This window comes from Anopheles gambiae, chromosome 3 (assembly GCF_943734735.2).
Source record: "Anopheles gambiae chromosome 3, idAnoGambNW_F1_1, whole genome shotgun sequence".
Classification (NCBI taxonomy): domain Eukaryota; kingdom Metazoa; phylum Arthropoda; class Insecta; order Diptera; family Culicidae; genus Anopheles; species Anopheles gambiae.
Window position 1 is genome coordinate 52,828,455 of NC_064602.1, and position 25,319 is coordinate 52,853,773.

General features: G+C 40.2%; 3 protein-coding genes and 1 long non-coding RNA gene across 13 annotated transcripts; 2 read left to right on the forward strand and 2 right to left on the reverse strand.

The window, feature by feature from the left end:
• Positions 1-816: 816 nt before the first annotated feature.
• LOC5667559 (uncharacterized) lies at positions 817-5,614 on the forward strand. Of its 2 annotated transcripts, none has more exons than XM_061655578.1 (4): positions 817-3,492; positions 3,557-3,962; positions 4,027-4,334; positions 4,399-5,614. In XM_061655578.1, exons 1-4 carry the CDS (start codon positions 3,375-3,377, stop codon positions 5,586-5,588), a joined length of 2,022 nt encoding a protein of 673 aa, XP_061511562.1. In that variant the 5' UTR covers positions 817-3,374; the 3' UTR covers positions 5,589-5,614. The 2 variants fall into 2 exon arrangements, with proteins under 2 accessions (XP_061511562.1, XP_061511563.1); XM_061655579.1 differs by having other exon boundaries at positions 3,560-3,962.
• Positions 5,599-7,758, reverse strand: LOC133392951 (uncharacterized). 2 transcript variants are annotated; one of them, XR_009765915.1, is made up of 4 exons: positions 6,786-7,758; positions 6,644-6,714; positions 6,427-6,582; positions 5,599-6,362 (listed from the first exon to the last, which is right to left on the reverse strand). It is a non-coding gene; the product is annotated as an uncharacterized LOC133392951 (long non-coding RNA). The 2 variants fall into 2 exon arrangements; XR_009765916.1 differs by having other exon boundaries at positions 5,599-6,582.
• Positions 7,759-12,751: 4,993 nt separating this feature from the next.
• Positions 12,752-14,764, forward strand: LOC133392945 (uncharacterized). Of its 2 annotated transcripts, XM_061655585.1 has the most exons (7): positions 12,752-12,969; positions 13,052-13,155; positions 13,385-13,441; positions 13,497-13,619; positions 13,678-13,899; positions 13,964-14,035; positions 14,091-14,764. In XM_061655585.1, exons 2-7 carry the CDS (start codon positions 13,071-13,073, stop codon positions 14,729-14,731), a joined length of 1,200 nt encoding a protein of 399 aa, XP_061511569.1. In that variant the 5' UTR covers positions 12,752-12,969; positions 13,052-13,070; the 3' UTR covers positions 14,732-14,764. The 2 variants fall into 2 exon arrangements, with proteins under 2 accessions (XP_061511569.1, XP_061511568.1); XM_061655584.1 differs by having other exon boundaries at positions 12,752-13,155.
• Positions 14,765-14,975: 211 nt separating this feature from the next.
• On the reverse strand, positions 14,976-24,973 carry LOC133392947 (uncharacterized). 7 transcript variants are annotated; one of them, XM_061655593.1, is made up of 4 exons: positions 24,746-24,967; positions 20,284-20,418; positions 19,897-20,218; positions 14,976-19,769 (listed from the first exon to the last, which is right to left on the reverse strand). In XM_061655593.1, the coding sequence occupies exon 4, from the start codon at positions 16,009-16,011 to the stop codon at positions 15,010-15,012; it is 1,002 nt and encodes a 333-aa protein (XP_061511577.1). In that variant the 5' UTR covers positions 16,012-19,769; positions 19,897-20,218; positions 20,284-20,418; positions 24,746-24,967; the 3' UTR covers positions 14,976-15,009. The 7 variants fall into 7 exon arrangements, with proteins under 7 accessions (XP_061511577.1, XP_061511574.1, XP_061511576.1 ...); XM_061655590.1 differs by having other exon boundaries at positions 19,897-20,161; positions 20,242-20,418; XM_061655592.1 differs by having other exon boundaries at positions 14,976-16,189; positions 16,259-20,161; positions 20,242-20,418.
• Between the last annotated feature and the right edge of the window lie 346 nt (positions 24,974-25,319).

Sequence of the window (25,319 nt, forward strand, 5' to 3'; positions counted from 1 at the left end):
GGATCAACAGGTACGAATTTGCTGAACAGAGGCAACGCAGATTGTCGACAAGTTTCCCGCAGCCTGGCTCGACCCGGTACTTTGCAGTGTGACGCTATTCGTGAGTATGATAGATTCTAAATGTGTTGTGAAAGTGTACTTTATGTTTCAGTAAAGTGTTTGTGTTTTTTGTTAGAATAAGTGCGTATTTGCGATCGTGTCTATGTATGAAAGAAAACGAGAAACGAAAGAAACAACTATCTTTAGGCCGCGGGTTCACGGGGCTTTCTCAAGCTGAGAAAACGTTCTCAAGCACTCATTTAAGTTTCTCAAGCACTCAAAACTTGTTCTGAGACTCAAGCCCGTGGCCGTCGTCAGTTTTTTCTCACCCTGAGAGACTGATATAGACACTCAATCTTTATTTAGAGCTTTAAATAGAAAAACAGTTTTTAATCGCATTTTTTTTTTAACGTTTTCAATTATAAACATTGAATACATTTTCCAAAGTGATTTCCGATAAACAAATAGCACAATTCTCCATATTTCAGTTAACCGATCGCTGCATCGTCAACTTTCTCAAAGATTCTCAAAGATTCTCAAAACCGATTTTGTTCCGATTCGACAAACGCTGAGAACGAGGTTTTCTCAAAAGCACTCATGAGTGCTTGAGAAAATGAGCGTTGAGAATCCCCATGGCCCCGCGGCCTTAGATGTGTTCGTAGCATGACTGGAAAGAACACAAACACATTGAGAACTGCAGAGCGCACCGTGCGTTACGGGTGGGGAGGGGGAGGGCTCGCGCGAGGATGTAACTCATTCCTCTAAGAGTAACTGCCAGTGTTGCGAACGGTGACGTTCATCGACATAAAATTGTAAACATTCATTCGATTTGAAGCTTCCCATTCCCATCTCTCTCTGTCATTTGACATTCATGTCAAAAAATGTCATTTGACATGAAGACATTTTCAAGATACATTCATTTGACATTCGCCAACCTGTATGAATCGTGAACTGTGTCGTATTGCAAACGGCCGTATTCATGTCAAACTACAACAGAGCGTGCGGTGCAAAGGCTTTCATTTCACTAGTTTTTGCTATTTCACTAGAATTCAGCGACGATACACTTCATAATCCTCCGATCGTATCGATTTGTGTTGTTCAAAAAATGTCAAATGACATTCAGACTACATTGTTTACATTTCATGTCATTGCATCAGCCCTGACGGTAGCGACACGAATGAATTTCGTTTAATGACAGTCGTATCGTGGAAGCATTGAATGTCATCAGCCAAAAATTATTTTGACCGGCTGTTTACGGTGACTGTCATGAAAAATGTCAACAGTTAACAACACTGGTAACTGCTAACGGATGGCGGTACTCAAAACACTCAAAAAATACACTCATTTTGCCGGATGGCATGTACTCAGTAAACATTTCTTTAGAAATCAAACAATTAATTTTCCAAAGCGATGTCTGGATACCTTTGGCTAAATTCACAACTTACTGATGTGGTCAGAGCAATTTTGATCACATCAGAGTGAGTTTGTGTTTACGTAGAGTTCCAAATCTAAGCTATTGGCATCATCTAACATGCTAGAGGAACAAGAAGACACTGACTCTTCAAGCTTTGGTTTTGTTGTACCCAGAAGAAAACAACCGCGTGTATTGCGTTTTTTTATCAACTGAAGATGAAGAAACTAGTGAGCGAGAAGAATATCCAACAGTTCAAGAAGAATGGTTCAAACCGCAACGAAACCATAAAAGTTTTACGCATTTTGCAAGTACATTCGGGGCAAAAACCAATATAGAAAAAGTGAGAAATTGTCGCACAGTTCAAGATTTTTATTCACTTCTGGTTACACATTAAATATTTGAATACATAAGCGAACAAACAAATATATTCGCAGCTCAGTCTAATAACTCATCGAATCGTTCCAAAAAATGGTACCCTACCAATAAGGATGAAATTAAAAAGTTATTCGGACTGCCCATATGGATGGGCTTGGTCAAACTACCAGAAATTCGCTTATATTGGAGTACAAAACCAATTTATGCACAAAGTTTCCCACGCAAGATAATGAGCCGTGATCGCTTTGAAATTTTACTAAAAATGCTACATTTTTCCAATAATGAACTTGAGGTTAAATCGGACCGCCTTTCCAAAGTTAGCTACATTATTAAGGCTCTAAATCAAAATTTTCAAAAATATTATGACCCTCCAGAAACTGTATGCATCGTCGAATCACTAATACCGTTCAGAGGGCGTATCGTATTTCGCCAATATTTGAAAAACAAAAGACACAAGTATGGCACAAAAATATTCAAATTGTGCTTTGGCTACGGGTATACGTATAATTGTAGTTTTTATGCTGGAAAAATTCACGAAAAAGAAAAGACAGCCCCTGTAAACGTTGTAATGAAACTGTCGGAGAAGTTGTTAGATAAAGGTCACACTATTTGCACAGACAATTGGTACACTCTACGAACTCTACGAAGCAATAGAAAAGATAATCCGAAGGAAATTGAAAGTAGGCGAATTTATTGCAAAAGAAAACTCAAACGGAATTACAGTAATTAAATGGAAAAATAAGAGAGATGTACTCATGCTTTCCACAAAACATTCAGACAAAATGATTATAGCAAAAACCAAGAATAGATATGTTTTGAAACCAAAAATTATTTATTTAAACTCAAAAAAAAAAAAAAATTGAGACATATCGCCATAGCGCTGAACGTGTTAAGGAGTTTCGCGTGCACCAGTTATCGAAGTCTTCTAGGGAAGCCTGGAGTATGCGATGGTCGTCTGGTCCCTGGATTTACCGAAAGCTTTTGGTGTCGTCCGCGTAGAGCAGGTGATTATCCCCAGGAAGTATCGTGGAATCACCATTTATATAAAGGACAAATAGTATTGTTGGAGCAACTGCTGGAGTCGAGTAGTTCGAAGCGGAGTGGAACAAATCCGTAAAATTTTTTGAACTTGCCCAGGCTGCAAATGACAGCCCGAAAGACCAATACATCTTAATTATAATACATGGTTGACGAGTTCACTTGCTTTTAATGCATATTTGTTGACTATTTGGAATGAAATATTAAAGAAAATATTGAAATTTTGATTTGCTACTATTAATAAACACGTTTCGTCTCAATTCGGCTCGAATTTCTTTAGATTTGGCAATCTATACAAAACAACACGCTGTGGCAAACGTTGATCGTGTTTCTTCTTCTGAAAGCTTCATCTTCTTCATGGTGGTATTTTGACCGCAGCCGATTGTTTACTTTCAGATGTCATATCACACACAAATTGATAGCGAGCCATTGTTGCAGCCATATCTTGTAATTGAAGCGATTTGTGATTAAAAATAGTTTTGTCGTCGTTGTTTTCGTGGAAATCACTATGAATAAAAGTTTCTCGAAGCGTATCAAATATAATTCTTACTTGTATCGCCACCGTGATCGTTTGGAACATGAAAACCAGATAGATGACGGTGCCGGCCCTAGTGGAACTTCCAATGGTATGAGGTTTATTGCAATTATGTATTACTTCATTTATAACAATTATTTTGATACGGGTTGCAGTAGCTGAACAAGGTATGAATTCTTCACAAGGCAGTGATGCACTTGCACAGGATAATATCGTCGGTGAAACTTTCTACGAAGGGGAAGCTGCTTATCTATCAGAAGCCGATGATGATGTAATCGACTATTTAATGGAAAGTTCGGATGATGATATAGATCCAGCAGCATCAGATGACCCATTCTCTGCTGAAGATGCTTTGCGTCAATGGGCAATATCAACAAACCAAACATACGACTCGATTGCCCAAGTGATGGATATAGTTCGAAAAGTGAGTTCCTGTAACCTACCTAAAGACGCTAGAACCCTACTAAAAATCAATCGAAAAATTTCGGCTGATATCCTGACGGTAGAAGGTGGTCAGTACTGGTATTATGGAGTGCAGAAATGTCTCACGAACAAGCTAAGGTACATTCATGAAAATGCTTCTGTCTTACTTTTCATAAACAAACTAATTAATGTCTGTTTGCAGTAATACATCTCTGAATTCGGACACCACACTCTTGCTTAATGTATCCATCGATGGTTTGCCGATATTTAAAAGCAATAATTTACAATTCTGGCCGATTTTAATAAATATTCATAACATGCCAGAAATTCCTGTTATGATTGTTTCAATTTACAGCGGAACAAAGAAACCTAGCATCGAATATTTTTTAAAGCAGTTCATCGAAGAAATAAACCTATTAACTAGCAATGGGGTACAAATCAACGACGTGAGAGTTGATGTAGTGGTACGCGCCATAATTGCCGATTCACCTGCACGGGCGTTTATAAAAGGTAAAACAAAATTGCATTTTATACTTCTAAAGCACAAACTATTGATTTAATTCGTTTTTTACAGGTGTCGCCAACTTCAATTCATTTGATGGTTGTTTGAAATGCACTACCAAAGGTGTCAAAATGCAAGGAAGAACAACTTTCCTTGATTGTAGCGCACCAAAAAGAACCGATAGACATTTTAGAAAGCGGAAGTATGGTGGTCATCATAAACTTGACTCGCCACTACTTTTGTTAAATAATTTTGATCTTGTGAAGCAAATAATAGTTTGTGATCAACTACATTTGATAGATCTTGGTGTCACCAAACGGATATTGATCGGCTTGTTGTTTGGTAAATTTGGGTTTAAAAAAAAATTGTCGTTTGCTGAAATAACGACAATATCTGGTATGCTAATCACAATCCAATTGCCAATAGAAATCCATAGAAAATTTCGATCGTTACACGATGTGAGTCACTGGAAAGGCTCAGAGTTTTCATCATTTTTATACTATGCAAGTTTTTCGGTGTTGAAAAACATCATGAGTGATGAACAGCACAAACATTATATGTTGTATTTCTGTAGTATAACATTATTCTCCTCGAACATCTACAAAGAACATTGGCCGCTTGCTAATAATTTAATTACTCTTTTTGTAAAAAAGTATGTTGATGTTTACGGATCACAGTTTATCTCGAGCAACGTTCACAATCTTACACACATATTCGAAGAAGTAGATGAATTTGGTCCACTGCGGACGTTATCTTCTTATTTATTCGAAAATGCTCTACAACACATAAAAAATTTTTTGCGTAACGGATGGAAGAGTTTGGAACAAGTTATTAATAGAATTGCAGAACAAGAAGCGTATTATGTCCATAAAAAAGATGATATTTCAAGTTATCCATCTATTAAACAGAGAGGTAACATTACCACTCTCCATGTTCGCAAAGGATTTTGCTTGAAACCTGGACACCGAGATGGGTGGTTTTTAACCAAATCTGGAAATGTTTGCCAGTACATTAATGTAGTTGCACAGGAAAATGTAACAAGCCTAAAAATAATCGCCAGAAAATTAAGCAACTCTACTCATTGCTTTGATTATCCCTTTACATCTAAGCTGATTAATATGCACCGTGGAAATCTCCGTAGCTTTGAGGAAACAGAAGTACAAATTGATTTACAAGATGTGAAATGTAAATTGGTAGCTGTTCCTCTCCCAAAAGACAACGAATTCGACTTTGTTCCGTTAGTTCATACGTTAATTGAATAAAACAGAAATGTACATTTTAAATTTAATCTTTATTGCAATTCTTATGGTTTTCATATCACATGATGGTATTTCCGAACACATTTAATAAATTCATTCATTTCTAACTTACATAACGACACTGAGCAACTTATACGATTTCTAGCGTCGTTCTAACTCGATGAGAAGTTCTAACTAATCCAACTAAGTTTAGCCTTTGACCACCATGCTTGAATTTGTTTTGGAAAAAACCTTTGATTGCTTTATCAGATGGTGTAACACCTCCGTATGTTCCTATGTCTTTAAATTGCCTAATTATATTTTTGTATTCGAAAAAGCATATTTTTTCAATGGGACGACTTATGCCCGTCCACGTGATTTGAGTCACTAGCTCCTTTGTAAATATTATGTCCATAGCCGCATGCATCCTTTCTTCTGAACAATCTGATGGTAGACGAGTTTCTAAATAGTCATTGAAATTCTTTCTAAACTCAGGTTCCGACAATCTTTTTTCAAGCGTATCCAGATCATTTTTGTTTGCTAGTGGTTCCCACTCAAAACTCGACACAGCCACAAACCCTGGACGAGGAATCAATTTGTCAGAGACAATGTTGAATTCCGACCGCATCAATTTGATTTGTCCTTCCAAAGCTGCAATTCTCTTGTTTGATATCTCTGCTTGCTGTCTTTGCTCCTGTTGTATTAAGTCTAGTTTGTTGATAATTTCGTTCCATAAATAATCTCCTTCAGTTTGTCTATTGGTTTGTGTTGAACAGGATTTTTGCTTCGGAAGTGAGTCTGGAAACATAAAACATGAAAATTAGCATGCAGTATTGCCATCAAAAAGGAACACTCTGTTTACTTTTTTGCAAGTGTTGTCGTGAGGTGCTCGGTGTTTGGATGAAATTTTCGTTATGTTCTTCGTATGTTTGTGTTTTATCTGAGCACGAGGATAAATCTTCCAAAACATCCGGATGTAAATGATGATAGGAGTTTATTTTAACTGGCGGAGTAGAGGCTAGAAATAAACCATTCATTTGTAAATGAAGCGAATACCTCGTCTACGTATTTACCCTTACATGCTTGATTGATCGGTAACAATACAGCCTTCCCATTTTTCATTTGAACGATGAACCTCGGACGTTTTGCGCTGAAAGTATGGAAATATGTTCGCGTGAGAACGACTAAATGCAAAACACTTTTTTTCTACAATGAACTCACTTTTCCATCCTGCGTCCCTGATGGTTTATATAGCGCTATAGTTGCGTGTCTATCAGCGGAGGAGCGTTGGACCAATAACTACTGCGGTGGGGATATGTACTGCACATTCGAAGGAACGAGTTCAAATCCATTCATCAAAGAATCAAAAGGTAAATCTATATCTCTTACACTAAATAATAACCTAACATTAGAACGATATACAACACACACCACAGCTTGTCAGCGAAACGCACAACGCAATACGTGTGATTGACAGTGCGCGGCTCAACAAGACGATAGAATGACAGCAACAAAGCTTTGATTTTTTTTGCTGGCAACACTGTATGTTTTGACATTGACATCAAAATACATCGCATAGGAAAAACATCGCTGGTGTTGTCAATGTCGGTCTAAACTGGTGTTATATAGACGTCTTTCGGCGGACTTTCGGTGACCCGAAAGACCACCAAAAGACGTCTTTTCAGCTGTCATTTGCAGCCTGGGTGTTTACGCTGGCATCACTAGCGGTTTAGATTTAATAAAAAGATGACGAAAAGGCTTTGTCATCCTCTTCTTTTCTGGCAAATCGTCGTTACAAGAAAGAAACGCGCAAGACTTTATCCGAAATTCTCCTCCGAGTTGAAATTGGTGCCGTGACCAAGATAGTGTCGAAATCCTGATTAGTCGAGAGTTTTTCGATAAAGTAAATATTATCTGCGCGCGCTTACGCTAACCCTTCTGTACACGCACTCGCATCGTTTGGCTTGCTTCACTTTAATACCAATAACTAATCTTGTAAAATGTCCGGGCAACCGGAGATCTTGGCTACGAGAAGAACGATTTTGCTAACTATCTTGGGACGATATGAACAATTTAACCAAGACTAGTTAAAGTGGCCCGGTTACAGGGCTACGCAACGTTTATTGGGACGTATACGTCTTATCAACGATATAAGAATTGCAGTTCAATCAATAATTTTGTAGTAGAATCCTTTGTAAAAGAAATTTTTTGTGTGCTAATATTATTTCAAACAAACATTGCAAGGTATATGATTATGTTTCATAATTTTCTTTTATTCAATATACTACAAATTGAATTGTGGATGGTGTACCGGCTGGAATAAATATTTTTTATCAAAATTAACACTGTTTGCGATAAATTTACTTTACCTTTCGGGTCATATGTTCCAAGTAACATCAAGTCCCGTGGTATCTTGGCATACGCCTTATTGAATCCCGGGAATGTCGTATGCCGTACGTCGTATGACTCACGTTGATGCAGAGCAGAAATTTTGCGAACTCTTTCTGCTCTTCAGCATCTTGAACAGTTTAGGCTGTCGGCACACGTATGTTTTCCCGCAACACAATACCTTACATTTGCCCCTCCACCGGATGCACTGCTGCAGGACCTGGACGTTGGTACCACGCGGAACGATTGACAGTATCTGTCGAAAGTCGCCACATACCAGCACCACCTTATCACCGAACGTTCGGCGGTTTCCCATCACGTCCTGCAGGGCGCGATCGAGGGCGCGAGCTTCTAGAGCAGGGGTCTCCAAACTACGACCCGCAGGCCGCATGCGGCCCTCAAGAACCTATTATGAGACCCGTGACAGCTTTGTGAAGGTTAAAATAAATAGTTAATTATTGTTACTATTTTTAAAGAAATTCCATAAGATCAGTGATGCCTGTTGCATCCATTCGGCCTGTGCTGACATAGATGTTACAGTAACTGTTAGCGTCCATGTTTAGCGATAGCTTGAATATAGAGTGTAGCGTACGTCCCCCGGTCAGTAGCAGAGCAGCAATTCCACTCGGATTCACTGCGATTGCAATTTCCGATTAGAATCGCATGTACGCAAGTATAGTTTCGAACAGAAACGGCTTCCCGGTGTCCATCAATGAAAAAGATCTCTCCATGTGCCTACTCTCGGATGGATTGTTCTGTCAAACCGTAGCTATCCACTGCTGCGGTAATTACATCGTAATTCGTTATTCGTTGTTTAATCGGATCACGTATACTAAATTGTAATCCAGCACATCGATAGCATAAAAGTGCTCATCGTCCACCAAGGAAAATATTTCGGCCACGGATAAGGCGCATTGTAGCAGGTCTGGTCCTATCTGCATAAAGTCGGATAACTGCGGCATACAGGAAACATCGTCAGCGTCTTCTACGGCGCGATTTAGCGCAGGTGCTGATCAATGAGTCGCTGCACTTCGAGGTGCTTGACAGCTCGCAGCAGCCGATTCTGCTCCGAGTGTGTACAGTGCACCGACTCTGATTTTGCCCTTCAGAAAATCGTTTCACGTTTGCGTCCTACAATAAAAGAGGATTCTGAGACATTCCATCCGACAATATAAGGGCAAATAGGTGACGCAGATGTTGAGCATTCCAAATGAAACTGCTTCCTGTAGGGTCCTGGATATGTTGTCCTGCCGCAATCCAGACATCAAAAGTACACCATGCGGCCAATGACAACATCAGTCTGGCAGCGGTGCGTGATCCACTGGCTGCCCGTACTAACATACCATGGAAGCTGCTGCAATAAATTTTAAGCTTACTTGTACGTATTTAATCTTTAAACTATTTAAACTATCATTTCATAAACATTACACAACATATTATTATTCGTATGTTTGTTTGAGGTAAACATGGTTGTCGTTTTTCGTGCAACGCCTACATCGATAAATCGCTATATCGGTGTAAAGTGTGCAAGAAAACCAACACGGTACAAAAATCATCCAAGCTATCCGCACCTACCATCAACTCACTAACCAACTTCGTCTCACTATAGGAGTGAAAAAGTAACGCTCTATAGTGAGAGATTGAAAATGAGAACCTTTTTGTAAAATTTGTTATAGGATTACCAATCTGAGCGGGACTCGATTGAGGTTGAAACTCGAATAAACAAATTTGAGCAAATGTGTAAGGATTTGGAAAGCATTCAACAGCAGCTTTGAAGGCAAAATATAGGCAAATTCCTCGTAGCGAAGGGTCGCTGCATAGGGCCGGCAGCAACCCGCTGCAAGGCATAAAGCTGCCCACCATAGCATTGCCCGAGTTCGATGGCGACTGTATGCAATGGCTAACTTTCCGCGACACCTTTGAGTGTCTTATTCACGAAAATGATGAGCTTCCCGCCATACAGAAGTTTCACTATTTGCGCGCAGCCGTAAAAGGCGAAGCCGCACAAGTAATTGAGTCGATAACGATAAGCTCAAAAAACTATACACTGGCTTGGATAATGCTCACCTAAAGATACTCAAACGAATACCTGCTTAAGAAACGTCACTTGCAGGCTATGTTTGGCATCACACCGGCTAGGAAAGAAAGCGCAACGGCATTGCATCAGTTGGTCGATGAATTCGAGTGGCATAAAAAAAACGTTGAGCCATTTCGGAGAAAAGGCAGATGAATGGAGCAGCATTTTGGAACATTCGGTTCCGGTTATGTCTAAATTGCCTGCGGGACAATCATGGAGCTCGAGATTGCTCCTCTCAGTATAAATGTCGCCACTGTAATTTAGCACACCACGCAATGTTAAGGCCGGGCTACATTGACCGTACTCCGTAGTGTAATTTTGATTTTCACTAGCGCATCTGGCGGCGGCTGACCGAAGCATTTTTTGGTCGTCGGGGGAATGGTCATGCCGGATCTCAAATTTAAGTTGTTTTTTCATCGTTTTTTGATGCGAAAATGGCTGAAATACTTGCACAACATCTTTATCTATCAATTGCATAGCTTTTTCAGACCAGTTTAAGTAAAAAACATGGAAAAATAACATATTTTCTGGAGCGGCTCCGAATTGTTTGGCAAAATGCTTCGGTCAGCCGCCACCAGATGCGCTAGTGAAAATCGAAATTACACTTGCGAGTACGATCAATGTAGCCCGGCCTTTACACTCACAAGGCACTCCCGGCACATCCACCACTACACCAATACGACAAGCTGTGCGGGATGAACCGGTACACCAAACACACAACACTAACGATCCAACGGCTAACACACAACGTAGTTTTGTAGCTGCAGTTAGACAAGCACCTTCGCAGTTATTGCTCCAGACTGCACTATTGAATGTTGTTGATGCACATGGCATTGTGCATCCTGTTCGTGCACTTTTGGACAGTGCTTCGCAGCCTAATTTAAAGAGCAGCAGGCTCGCTCAGAGGTAAGCATTGCGAAATGACACTGTAAATATAACCCTTAAGGCGGCAGGCCTCTCCACCAGAACGGTGAAAAAATCGGTGCGAGCTACGATTGCCTCGAGAACCGAAGATTTCAAGTTGGGTGTTGAATTTTTGGTTGTTGACAAGGCTGATAGCTGATTTCCCGGCGCATGATATTTGTACTCGCAGCTGGAACATACCGACTGAAATCGTTTTAGTGGATCCACAATTTTACAAATCATCCTCAATCAACATCATTCTTGACGCTCGTCATTACGCTTCATTCTTTGTGAACGTAAATCTGCCCAAACTTGCTCCAAACCTTCCGACAATGTTGAATAGCGTATTTGGTTGGAAGTGTACTCTCCCGATGACCGGCGTTGCGAATCCTTTTATAAAGAAACCACCCAAAGAGACGATTCGGGTCGGTACATTGTGCGTCTACCAAGACAGCCTAATTTCAACGAAAAGCTTGGCCTGTCTAAAGCAACTGCACTTCGCCGTTTTGAGTTGCTGGAAAGGAGGTTGGAACGGAATCCACAGCTCAAATCCGACTACCACAATTTCATGAAGGAGTATTTGGAGCTTGGCCACATGTCTCAGATAAGAAATGATTCTGACGACGAAAATGCTTACTTCCTGCCGCATCATCCGGTTTTTAAGGCATCCAGTTCCACCACAAAAGTAAGGGTAGTATTCGACGGCTCGGCAAAGACAAGCTCAGGCTATTCCTTAAACGATATACTTTGTTTTGGCCCTATTGTGCAAGATGACCTACTGGACATAATTCTTCGATTCCGTACATACAAGGTCGCCTTGGTCGGTGACATAGGAAAAATGTACCGGCAAATTGCGCTACACCCAGATGATCGCCGATTAGTTCGAGTACTGTTTCGCTTCACGCCACACACACCTGTACACATATACGAACTGAACACAGTTACGTACGGACTTTCTCCGTCCTCGTTCCTTGCTACTAGGACACTACTTCAGCTAGCAGAAGATAAAGGTGCCAATTATCCTGTTGCTTCCCGGGCCCTACAGCACAATTTTTATGTAGATGACTTTATCGGTGGTGCCAACACCATGGAAGAGACTATTGCTCTGCGACGAGAGTTGCTTGCCAAGGGAGGATTTGAATTGCGCAAGTGGACGTCTAACTTGCTTGGTGTGCTTTCCGGTCTGAGTGCTGACCATATTGGCACGCAATCATCACTACGTTTCGTACCCAATGAAACAGTCAAGGCGCTTAGCATCTCGTGGAAGCCCAAAACCGATGATCTATGCTTCGATTCGAATGTCGGCATCGATGACACCTCTTCAACCATGCGATCGATCGTATCCAACATTGCAAAAATGTACGACCCACTCGGACTGATGGCACCGATACTTGTTCGAGCAAAAATGTTGATGTAGGAGCTATGCCCCGGTACCATTATCCATGCGATTTCGGTCTCATCGGGCTCTATCTGGGCGCCCATTAAAATAATCGCTTAGAACAGGGGTCTCCAAACTACGGCCCGCGGGCCGCATGCGGCCCTCAAGAGCTTAAAATGCGGCCCCGATGACTTTGCCAGATTTAGAATAAATATTAGGTTATTTTGACTTTTACAAAAGAAATTGTATTTTTTTACATTTCTTAGACAAAAATCAAGCTTTAGTAACACGAATCTGTTCAAGTATCGTTAGTATTTTGTCATAAAAATGAGATTTAAACGTTCACTCATCAAGTATAGGTAACATTAAATGGCCCTTAACATAGTGATTTTTGAAGCAATGCGGCCCGCGGGCTGAAAAGTTTGGAGGCCCCTGGCTTAGAAGCTTCAAGTAGGCGGAACGGGCGATTTGAATTTCTGTCACAGTGGCATGTATCATGTCGTTGAAGCGTCGCGTATACGTATGTGCGTGTATTGGTGTGCTTGTGGTCATTTTGACAGGTTATGTTTACAACGGGAAGCAGCAACTTGTTATGCTCTACCAGTGAAGGTTGTGATTTTGTCTGTGCTTATAAATTGAATCGGAAATAAACTCATTTGGTATGTATAATATTATTGTGTTATGTATTCTAACGTCAATGGGAAATGCAGTTTCTTACTTGATATTCTTGTTCGCTTACAGTGAACTCAGTCAGAGAGAAATGGATGTGAAAAAAACTGGCACAAAGCGACCGCCATTGGTGCAAATTAAACAGGAAAATGTTGTTCCAGGGCCAAGTAAGAAAAGTAAGTGATGTGTGAATAATAATGCTGTTTGTTAGAAAACGTTGACTGTTGCCGAACAATATATAAAGATATCAACTGCGTTATTTAGCATTCAGCTATGATCCATGCCGTACTTTACCGATACCATATGTGGTCTAAGAAAAACGTTCAGTGTCAGTCATCGTTTTGAACGTAACAGCCGAAGTGTTAAGTTAACCAAATTACTACCTCTTTACAATTTCTATTACAGTTAAAACAGCGAAAAAGCCAGCACAACAAAAACCACCGATTCCAACTGTTCTGAAAGGTATACATCGATGAATAACTGTGTACATATGTTTATATTGTTAATATCATTTTAGTACCGACCCTGATTCCGTTAAAAACGGAAAATAAGCCAGAAAACATAAAACGATCATCGAACCCGACAGCACATACATCCAACATGTCATGTTATATGGACATAAAACCTGTACAGACAAAAGGTAGTGTTCAAATGTATAGGCTAACGAATTAAAATAATGTTATTTAATTTAATTGTAGCATTAACCGCTACTCCATCCGCTGACGTTCAGGCGATTTTATCTTATATCAAGGAAAGTCCATGGAGATCATCTCAGGCACAACCAAATTTGACAAAACAACCTACAATACTCACGAAACCCGGCACATCTCGATCTCCCGCAAACCGTCAAGAAGTAAATCAACGCAATCAATCATCAACAGTAGAAATAGAGCCAGAACAAATTATTCCTGTTTTAAGCGGTATGTTCTATACTTAACAGGTGTTAACAACTATCAAGATTTTAAAATAACAATATTGTTACAGCATCTTCTATGTCCGGATCTCATTTGCAGTTTCTACCAAGATCGCGAAATAACTCGTTCGAAGATTATTTTGGTGAGTTTTGTTATTAAATACATAGTCAAACCAATAAAACATATTTTTTTTGTAGATTCTATCGACAACCTCACTAACGTTCTCCCGTCACCTGAAATTTCTACAAATTCTCCAAAACCACAGCAACAGAATACCGCTTCCAGTAGTATTTTGAACAACCACCCCGTTCAGTGCAGCAATGCTATAACAAAACGTGATGTAGAGCTCATCCATACTAAACTAGACTATATTTTAGACGCAATCCATGATAGACGTGAACTTTCCGAACGCGGTAGCTCAAATGTGTTTAACTTTGAGCCCATAAAGGATCTGGCCACATTAAACGAATTTGAAAGACAGCTAGGGGAGACTAACGGGGCATATAGAGATCAAATATTTAATACACTGCATAGTTCCATTAAGAAAGGGAATTCTAAGTATCAAATCCATCAAGCAATCGACAAATTGCTTGATAGAAAATTTGTTACTGAAATCACGTGGTCCGATAGAACAAATAAGGGCGAGAAAAAAATTGCATTTTCAACCTACACAAATATTAAAAAATTGTTTGTTGATATTGCTGGCACAATGTTCGAACAGCCAACGGAACAGTTCGTTTATGAATACTTGGGTCAAAAATTTAGACATGCTAGCAATCGTGTAAATATTCTTGGAAAACGAACTACTACTCCTCATAATGTTAAACGAAAGATATAGATTTTTTTATGACATGAATGTCGTTTAGTTAAATAAGACTTGGGAATTATACTATTATTTAAGTATTTTCCAAAGGTTGCCAGGTCAGAAAAGAGACGATAAAGAAAACATATTCGAATGTGATACACAGATGAAAACAAGGTTCCTATATCAACAAGAATTTACTAAATTAACAATATGTTTAGTTATATGAGTAATGAAACTTATGTGAAATATTAACGAAAAATAAAAAAAAACCATACAGTTGCACTTTACTTTTACCATTTTTATTTGTCTACTCAAATCGATAAAGTGTGAAGTAATGGAATGTACACAAACTCTTCTGACCCTGTTTTTATAGCTACTAACTTACACTTAATACTTTGAGGGAAAAACTCATCAGAAAATGATGATAACGCATTCATGTTACCCTTCGATATGTTTAAAATGAAGGAACTTATTGGCTTATAAAAGTATTCTTCGCTAGTAAGAAGCTTCTTTCCTTTGATAACCACTGTTGATGCACGTTCAACTGCTGATTCAAATCTAACCACATGGTTATCCTTCGTTAAAAACCATCCGTTTCTATCTCCTTGTTGTAACGTCAATCCTTGACGTATATGAGCTGTCCTCTTATCACAGTGGTGTTTAACGCATGGATATTTCATATTTTTCTCTGTATTTTTGTGTCGGTTGTCAAGTTCATCTAATTCTGCCAAACGGTTTATCACTTGTTGTAAACAGTTAACTCCACTCCTTAACAGCAGCTTCAAAAGACGTAGTTCATTTTCAAACGGGTATGTTGATATTAATGGAAGAGGGCCATAGTTTTTGACATCTTCTAGAACGTGCTGAAGATTGTGTACATTGCTCGTTAGACCGTTTGGTCCGTAATTTGTTTCGTAATCCAAAACAAAACGATTTAGCATATTTCCTGCTTTTGGCCAATGCGCTTCGTACGATTTTGAAGATAGCAGAGTTATCGAACAAAATAGTAACATGAAATGGGAATACTGCTCTTCTGGCACATTATCACGCAAAACAACAATGCTGCCGTAGTGAAGGAATGATCTGAACTCGGTTGCTTTCCATTTATCCAAAAATCGCAAATGACGTAGCTGTCTATGAATTTCGGTTGGAAGCTGGATGTCGGCTAATTTTGATGAAATTATCTCACATTGTTGATCAGACCATCTGGGTAAAACTCCACGCTCTCCATCCCTCCATCTCTTAATTAGTTTTTTGAAGACTCCATGGTGAATTAGATGCAATTCGTCAGCCACAATAAATTGTTTAATCATATCTAAGCCAATAGAGGCGTTAGTTCTCTTTGATGCTCTGGCATATAATCGCCATCTCGAAATGCTTTGTTTGTTCGTGGCTCGGCAGAAACTCCTCTAAAAATAGTTCTGTGGTTTTCCTTCTTTCCTTGACATGTGCATTTAATGCATCCTTGCAATCCGTTACAATTCACAACTTCTGAAAATAAATGAAAAAGAGCGATATAGCTTAACTTATAGCTTGTCAATAGTGTAAATGTAAATTTACCTTTTAGCAGAGCTCTAGCAGGAGTGTCAGCGATGATGTAAAGCAGGTTGATATTTATTAAACGGTTTTGTAAGACAATACCACTGGTAGTCAATTCTTTCAATTCATCTACAAGTTGCCGTAAATATTCCTCTATGTTTTGTGGATGCTTCAATCCACAGTAAATACCCACTTTCATCGGCGCTTCGTTTGGGAGTTCGTCGATGCTCGCCAAGATTGGCCAAAACTCCAGGTTGGTGCTCTTATGAAGTGGTAATCCATCAATAAACACTTTCAGGCTTAGTGTTGAAATATTGTCATCAAGGTTGCCGGGGCTGTTAAAGAAAAAAAAATAAATTAATATTTGAAATTGCGATTCCATTTGTATTGAACTTACCGAAACTTTTTGATGAGGCATGTCTTTATTCCTTGGTACCACAGCTGCCCTCCAGTAATGTTTGTAATTTCTGCAGGTTTCTTTGGAGTTTTTAGTAATGTATGAGGATCTTTAGGAAGAGAAGCATCACAGTTTGTACGTAAAATTCTCAGCAGAAACCGAAGCGATTTATGGTCTTTATTGGAAACCAATGACCAGATTTTTAAGCATTCTTTAAGATCCAGATTTTCTATTTCGATTTCATCTGTTTCGTCGTCCTCTTGCTCTTCGTTGGTGTTAATGGCTTCATTTTCATCAGCCTCGTTGATTTCCAAATTTTCAATATCCTCATCCTCGTTAATGTCGATGTTTTGATTGTCTCCTTCAGAATCACAATCGCTTATGATTGGTAAATTGATACTTGCGTCTATGTTTGCTTGATTTGGTAATATATCAGCTGCAGTAAAAGGTAATGCAGAGGACGTTGAAGGCTGATTCCTCAGATCAATTTGCGTTTCACTATGCGTTGCACTAGACTGGGTATCCAATCTTGATACTTTTGCCTTAGCATCAGCATCTTTATAAAGTTTTCCGGTTCTTTTAAGTTGTTGCGAATATGGAATATCTTCCATCACTAATGGAGCTTACACTTTTCAAGAAATACACGCGACACAATGGCAGAGCTCCGAATTAGAACAGAGATGTCACACAAACAACAACGTATTTGCGAATGAGGGGCATGCTGTATTTGGAGCAAAATTTATACAACCCGAAGTATGGAAAGGTATGTAAATTTACCTTTGCACAACATACGAATCATATAATTGCCTGGGGTTTTTATGCACAGGTGCGTGTTCTAGCTGTTGTAAAAGTTACCTGCGTTTTTTATGGTTTCGTATGCCTGTAAAATTTTCTTAGTTTTCCAAGTATTAATAAGCCTTTTTTGTAAGTTAAGAGTAAGTTTTATTTGTTTAGCAGGTATGTTTATGAGTTATGTTTATGTTTACTCTTTATATTTAAGAAATGGTAGACTTTGTACAAATCTACCAGGTTAACAGTATAAGTTTTTAGTTTTGACAGGTTTCGACAGGGTAACAAAATACGCGAATGTGTGCAAAAATGCGAGGCATAACATCATTTTGTGCATAACGTATTTAACATAAAATCTAATAACATTTTAAGAGCTTTACATTTTCCGGGCGTTCGATAGGACCCGTGGTGTATTGAACCATAATATATTTATGAAATTGCTGTTATTTGGCGTAACGACCTAAGGGCAGGGCTGTACCGGGCTTCTAGGCTTATTAGTACCATGCAGACGGATATTCAATCCTTGACACAAGGGACCGGTCCATAGAAGGCTTGAACTCACGACGAGTTTTTTTAAAGTTTTGCCACCTGAGGACTGTACCACGTTTTGCTTTATATAAAAAAAGCATTTGTAACTTGACATACTGGGGATACAGTAGTATTACAGTAGTTTATAAAGCAAAATAAGAACATTTTCATCAAACAATATTGAAATTGTAAGTTTATGAGCAGTTTTAGTTAAACTGCTGCTCTGGCCACCCCAATACTGGTACAATTACCCTACCTTTATAGTAAATCAAACAATGTTCAGATATGTACACAGGTGCTAGACAAAGTGCTGTGTGCGCTCACACGCGGTGTCGTGTATCAACCAACGGAAGCGGGTTCTTACGACAATCGGCGCAGATCACGAACGTAAGCTCCATGTGCGGTGCCGTATTGATCGAATGGACCGTCCGGTATGCAGATGACACCATGCAGGCGGGATGAACATGATCACGGCATGTGGTTGGTAACGTGACCGGTAGGCGAAGAACACCAAACAGCGTCGAAACATAAAACCTAGCAAATTAGTCTGTGTTTCGCTGCCGAAAAATAAACATATCTTTTAAAAACTCACGAGGGAGTTTCTCAAACGTATTTGTACATTTTGTAAAACTAAAGAAAGTCCTTTCTCATAAAGAAAGGGAAGTATCTTTTGATGTTCAACAGCCTGAATAATAATTTTAAAAATAAATATGAACTGTACAGGGCATTCATTCGAACTCTTTTTCACATACATTGTTTAAACAACACTGTTAACGAAAATTCAACTACATAATTCGTATAAATAGTTACAATTTAATTTCATGTACTTTTTCACACCAATGCCCTGTGCTCAGATCTCCGAGGTCCGACCACGGGATGACAAGGTTTGAGATGCAAGGGCTCGATGAAAATCAGGTGCGTGCGCAACAGCCCCAGTCGTATCGATCACGGCATAATTCACATGACAGTCGACAGCCCGACCGATGCGTTTGCAGCAGGTAGAAAACGACCCTTTGTAACTTGGACTCGTTCCATATTGGAATTCGCAGCATTGATATCCGAGAGAGGGAGAGAGATACAGCTGAGAAGGATATTTGAGGTGCTTGCCGATGCTTGTAGTGAAATACTTCAACGCACATGCTATAACGTGCGCACCAGAAATCCCTGTGCGCCATTACCTGGGTAAAAGGAGGCAGCGGAACATCATTTTAATGAAAACCGCGTGATCGAGAAGGTCATTTAAGTTAGCATGTGCTAACAGTTTCATGTTTCCAATTCATCAACATAGCTGAGGGCAAAGGTGGAGAAAGCTCTCGTCGGCGAGCAATTATATGATGCCTGTAACGGTTGGCACTGAGCTGCCTGCTGAGATGGCAACGTAAAAAGCCCCAAAAAAATTGAAAATAATTCAACATGCTACGACGATAGTATCGAAACAGGAATACCTGGTAAACTCGTCTTTGGAGCGGTCATTTGCTCCGTATTAAAACCGACAACAAATGATATTGCTCCCCAAGCCTAGATAACCTTTCGAAAATATTAGCTTTGGTGCTATGAATGCTAGACACACTTGCAAAAATACTTCGACTAAAATACTTCGAAAATAATTCGACTGTACCAAGAGGAATAGGATTCACAACAATGTCATTGTCCAATGACCGGTACGCCCTACGCGTCGTGTGGTTTTCCTATCACTTAATCTTGTGTATTGTCAACACGGGTATAACGGCCATATCGTTCGACAGCATTAACGCTCGGTATAAACACTGCCTGATGGCTGTGGCGTTACACATCCGCCATCCGCATGGACACTGTCAGCTGAAATGCCATCGTGCAAAGTAAGGGTTATGGTTTGGTTCTGTTGTTCAAGTTTAAAGCTATCTCCGGAAGTAGTCTCTATCACGGTCAGTAGAGTGATCGTGTCGTTCACATGAATCGTTCTCACCTGCTGGCAGCAGCCACCGATTCGGCGTTATGCTACGCACCACCTGTGCGGTACGGGGACTGCCAGGAGTGCTTCTGGAGTGCTGCAGATTGCTCAGACTGGTACAGCGTAAGTCAGCAATTGGCGTGGAAAATTGGTATGAACGCATTGCAGTTTGTGGAACTCATACCAATCTACCCAGCAAGCAAGGACACTCGTATCCACATCCATCGTGGAGCGAAGCAGCAACGAAGAGCAGCGACATACAGATATCAGATGCCGCCAACTATGGAAAAAGCAGTCAACTCAAGTGAGCACAACACATAATTCCGGACGTGGGATCCTAGCAGCCATGGAAACACGTACAAGTTACATTCCATATTCAGTCACGAATATTTCCGCGTGTACCTTTTTGGTATTTTGGATCACTGCCGGACTCTCGGACTGAACGCAGTTCCCTGGCGTAGACTCGCAAATCCCTGGTGGGGCAAGTTGGGTGGGATGGGGCATGGACAATAGAATATCTTGAAGTCACTTGTTTACCTAAAAAAAACATGAACACACCCAGTAACTTTATCGTTTTACATTATAAACTGTAGAGAGTAGCTGTGTAAAGGTTGCTGGTTGGAACAAGACTATATTTCTAGAATCTTACATTAATAATCATAGCCTACTATTTTACTCAAGGCTTGCTCTTCAACACTCCTCCTCAAGCCTCAGAGATACCCATTAACTCGCGACTAATCTCGAATTTAGTCCGTTGCAATGGTTTAGTAAGTCCATCTGCAATCTGGTCCTCCGTGCTAACATATTCTAGAGTGACAATCCCACGGCTGAGAGCATCTTTGATGAAATGGTGACGAATATCAATGTGTTTCGTTCGTGGATGATACCCACCATTCTTCGCGATCGCAATGCAGCTTTGATTGTCACAACGAATTTCAATCACTTCATCCGCATTCGCCAGTTTCGCAGAAAGTCCGCGCCACCATGAGGCTTCCTGTACCGCCGCCGATACAGACATGTATTCAGCCTCACACGTAGATAAGGCTACCGTCGGTTGCTTCTTGCACATCCATGAAATTGCTCCTCCTTGCGCCATAAAGATGTTGCCAGTGGTGGATTTTCGTTCATCTGGATCAGATCCCCAATCAGCATCACAGTAACCGATAATTTTCGAATCTACATTTTTTTTGTAAACCAATTTAAAATTAGAAGTCCCTCGAAGATAGCGCATAACATGCTTCACTCCGTTCCAGTGTTTTTGTCCTGGATTTTTGTTGAATCGACTCAGCATGTTCACCGCGTACAGAATGTCTGGTCGAGTACTTTGTGCCAAATACATCAAACACCCAACGGCTTCTTGATACGGCACATCTTTCATCGCAGCAGTTTCATTGTTACTCTTCGGACTTTCTTCCTTGGTCAGCTTCTCACTGTTGTTCATTGGAACTGCCACTGGTTTACATTTATCCATATTGAACCTCTTTAAAATAGATTCTATGTAGATTTCTTGATCCAACTTGATGGTTTCTTTTGTCCGTTGAATCCTTATACCTAGGCAGTGCTGTGCTGCTCCTAAATCCTTCATACGGAAACAACTACAAAGATGTTTCTTCAGCTGCTTTTTCCATGCCACATCGTTGCTAAAAATCATCATGTCGTCAACGTATATAGCAACGATAATGATCTTACCTCCTTCGCTACCTACATACACGCAAGGATCGTACTGAGTTGGTATCAGGCCGAACCGTTGTAATGCTGCATCCAGTTTGTTGTTCCAAACTCGGCTCGCCTGCTTCAAACCATAAATAGCTTTGTTAAGTTTACATACCAACGTTTTCCGCTGTCCATCAACGAAGCAAGGTGGTTGCTCCATGTAAATATCTTCATCAAGATCTCCTTGCAGAAATGCTGTTACTGCATCCATTTGATCTATCATCAGATCATGCTTGATAGCCAGGGCAAAAAGGTATCGCAGCGAACAATACCGTACCACGGGAGCGTACGTTTCATCATAATCTTCCCCCTTTCGCTGTGAGAATCCTTTGACGACCAAACGAGCCTTGTATCGAGTTAAATTTCCAGATGAATCGCATTTAGTCCGATACACCCATTTGCATTTTATGGCTTGTCTTCCTTTCGGGAGCGAAGTTAGCGTCCAGGTTTTGTTCTCCATCAGAGCGTTATACTCCTCCTGCATGGCAGTCCCCCATTCTTTGCTATCATCCCTAGCGAGTGCTTCTTGGTGTGAAACAGGATCAGCATATGTTCCACTGTACATACCAGACGCAACTGCTACAAAGCCATCGACATCGCTTCCGGAAAACCCAAGAAAATCACTCGAATCGTCTTCAGATTGTACCATCGTTTCTGTACTAGTGTTGTTTTCGTCATCTGTCGTACTTTCATCGAATTCACCATCCGTTTCTGCATCATTTTCTTCCAACGTGCTGTCTGATCCAGCATCGGGTGCAAAATTGGGAACCGGGATTTGCACAGGTTGGATTGAAGTTGTTTCCTCGATGTCCAGTCTAACGAATGTTCTTCTTGCCTCTTGCATTGCTGTAACTGTCACGTTCGATGAACAACCTTCATCTAAAAAAATTACTTCGCGGCTAATGATCGTTTGCTTCTTTTTATGGTCGTACAGACGATATCCTTTCGTTTCTTCATCAAAGCCAGTCAGAACGCACTCATGAGATTTCGGATCCCATTTACGTCGCTTCTCCTTCGGAATCATTACCATCGCTTTCGTTCCAAACACACGCAGATGTGAAAGATCAGGTTTTCTTCCATTCCACGCTTCTTCAGGAGTTAAATTGTGTCCACGTGTAGGAGAACGATTGATAAGATAAACTGCTGTTGAAACCGCCTCCGCCCAAAAACCTTTGGTCATGTTTCCTTCGAACAGTAAACACCGCGCCATTTCCACAATAGTTCTGTTGGCACGTTCCGCCAGTCCATTTTGCTGTGGTGTGTATCCGTTCGAAGTTTCATGGCGGATGCCCTCTTTCTGCAAGAACGATGTTAGGGATTTGTTCATATATTCCTTACCGTTATCTGTACGTAGTGTTTTAAGCTTCCTTCCGCTTTGACGCTCCGCCATCGCGTGGAATCTCTTGAAGGCTTCGAAAACTTCTACTTCAGATTTCGTCTTAAGGAAATAAACGAATATACGCCTCGTCTTGTCATCGATGAACGTGATGTAGTATCGATGTCCACCAAGCGAGTGCGTTTCCATCGGTCCATTAATGTCCGAATGAACCAAATCCAAGACATTTTCAGCTCGAGAACCTTTCTTCGGAAACGGTAACTTCGAATGTTTGCCTAACGGGCAAACTCTGCAATCCGCACCGTCCATATTTTTCAATGTGATGCCAGTTGCCAAACCACCAGCAAGTTTCTTGAGATTCACAGCACCCAGATGCCCCATCCGTTTATGCCACAATTCGAAACTTTCTGCTGTGTTACACGACAGAGCCTCCTGCATGTTGTTCGCTATCTGTTCCACTTTGAACTGATTATTGTTGTGAATTCCAGTAAGCACCAACTTGCCGCTAGGGTTATATACTTTGCAACCTTTGGTGTTGAATTGAACAGTATATCCCTTTTCTACCATCCTGCTAACCGAAAGTAAATTCGATGTTAAACCTGGAATCAGCTTTACATCGCTGATCGTTACAATCTCTTCCATGCATTTCGGTTGTATTATAGCAGTTCCACGAGCGACAATGTCCAGAGTTCCTCCGTTAGCAGCAACTACTTTACCTGTTGCGTTTTGCAGGTTGCTCAATAAATCCTTGTTGCTAGTCATGTGCGCATACGCTGCCGAATCCAAAATCCACTCGTTAGCTTCACTGTTTCCAAATGTCGATAGCACCGTACACAACGTTGTTCCTCCTTTTCGATCATCCTTGCAGAATTTCGCAATATGACCATACCGGCCACATTTCCTACATTGCGGACCTTTCGACGAAGAAGGCTTCTGTTTTGGCTTGAAAACTTCACGACGTTTGTTAGTGGCTAACGCTTGAACATTTTCGTTACATAGCAACGGCCTCTCTTGAAGAAGTTTTGTCTTCACATAGTCGCCTGTGATTGCAACACCAGAATTCTCCATAGCCAAAATCATCGGTCGATACTCTTCCGGTAAACCAGCCAAAAGAATCATTCCTACCCACAAGTCGGGCAATTTGAAACCAATGGCATTTAGTTGGTTTGCCGTGGATATTACCTGATTCACGTATGAATTCATTGAGCCACATGTATCCAAATCAGACTTAATCAGCTTGTGAAGCAAGCCGATTTGCCTAGAAAGCCCTTTATCCTCAAACGCCATTTCCAATTTGTCCCAAGCAGATCGAGCCGATTCCGCGTCTTCAATATGGACATAAATTGTTGGGTCGAGTAAAAGGATGAGCTTCAATCTGGCTTGCAAATCCTTTTTTTCGTCCACCGTTTCGAAAGTTCCATCCTCTTTTTTCACAGGTTTTACTACTTCCCAAAGTCCTTCGAGTTGTAGAAACGTTTTAGCAGCAAACTTCCAGGATGTCCAATTTTCCCGACCGAGCAGACGTTCAATGGAGGGAATACTTGTCGAACCGACGAAACTTGACGAGGAATTGCTTGAGCTAGGAAGCGCCATTTTCACTAAACTTTCTAGATTCAAGTCTTCGATATTCTGGATCTTTAATCAATTTTCGAGTCTGGGCCCATAACCTGTAGAGAGTAGCTGTGTAAAGGTTGCTGGTTGGAACAAGACTATATTTCTAGAATCTTACATTAATAATCATAGCCTACTATTTTACTCAAGGCTTGCTCTTCAACATAAACACATTCACCATTCAAAATTAAGCCTGTTACTTACCGAATTCAAATTTACAGCAAGCGTATTACTCAAAACAGCACGTATAACACAATAACGTAAATATAGTTTATTTCAATTATTAAATACTCGTTAGATCACACCACTGAGGTACTGCCGGTATTATGATGCTCATGAAATGATAAATCTATACTATTTGATCATCTAAATTGTAAATCAAAGGTTCCTTTGATAACAAAAATATCAACACTAATACGAATCACAACCAAGGTGGATTTAAAAATATCAGGTGGTGGACTCTGGTGCATTTTGACAATTCGTCACTTGACGTAAGGTCCCCAGGATTCAAACTTTGTTTACATTAATTAAATTTGTTCATATAATTTATCTACCCCATTTTTTCGAATAAATATTCTTTAAAAATATATTTTGGACTTTGTGAGTTCTTATTTAACATTGAAACATACATTAAAGTGTGTTATTTTGTGTTATTCTGTGAATTTATTCTAGAATTCTTTGTGTTTTCGACATTTTGGATGATAAAAATTAAGAAATAATTATTTTTTTCAATTTTTACACTAATTGCTCATTATCTACGAGCCCGCATGGCCGCAAT

What these genes read in the sequence shown, in the direction of transcription:
- LOC5667559 (XM_061655578.1), top strand. Translation starts at nt 3,375, where the DNA reads ATGAATAAAAGTTTCTCGAAGCGTATCAAATATAATTCTTACTTGTAT. An exon ending in CCCTAGTGGAACTTCCAATG is followed by an intron (nt 3,493 to 3,556) that starts GTATGAGGTTTA and finishes TACGGGTTGCAG; the next exon opens with TAGCTGAACAAGGTATGAAT. An exon ending in TGCACGGGCGTTTATAAAAG is followed by an intron (nt 4,335 to 4,398) that starts GTAAAACAAAAT and finishes CGTTTTTTACAG; the next exon opens with GTGTCGCCAACTTCAATTCA.
- LOC133392945 (XM_061655584.1), top strand. Translation starts at nt 12,972, where the DNA reads ATGTATAATATTATTGTGTTATGTATTCTAACGTCAATGGGAAATGCA. An exon ending in GATTCCAACTGTTCTGAAAG is followed by an intron (nt 13,442 to 13,496) that starts GTATACATCGAT and finishes ATATCATTTTAG; the next exon opens with TACCGACCCTGATTCCGTTA. An exon ending in AAAACCTGTACAGACAAAAG is followed by an intron (nt 13,620 to 13,677) that starts GTAGTGTTCAAA and finishes ATTTAATTGTAG; the next exon opens with CATTAACCGCTACTCCATCC.
- LOC133392947 (XM_061655588.1), bottom strand. Translation starts at nt 16,011, where the DNA reads ATGATTAAACAATTTATTGTGGCTGACGAATTGCATCTAATTCACCAT.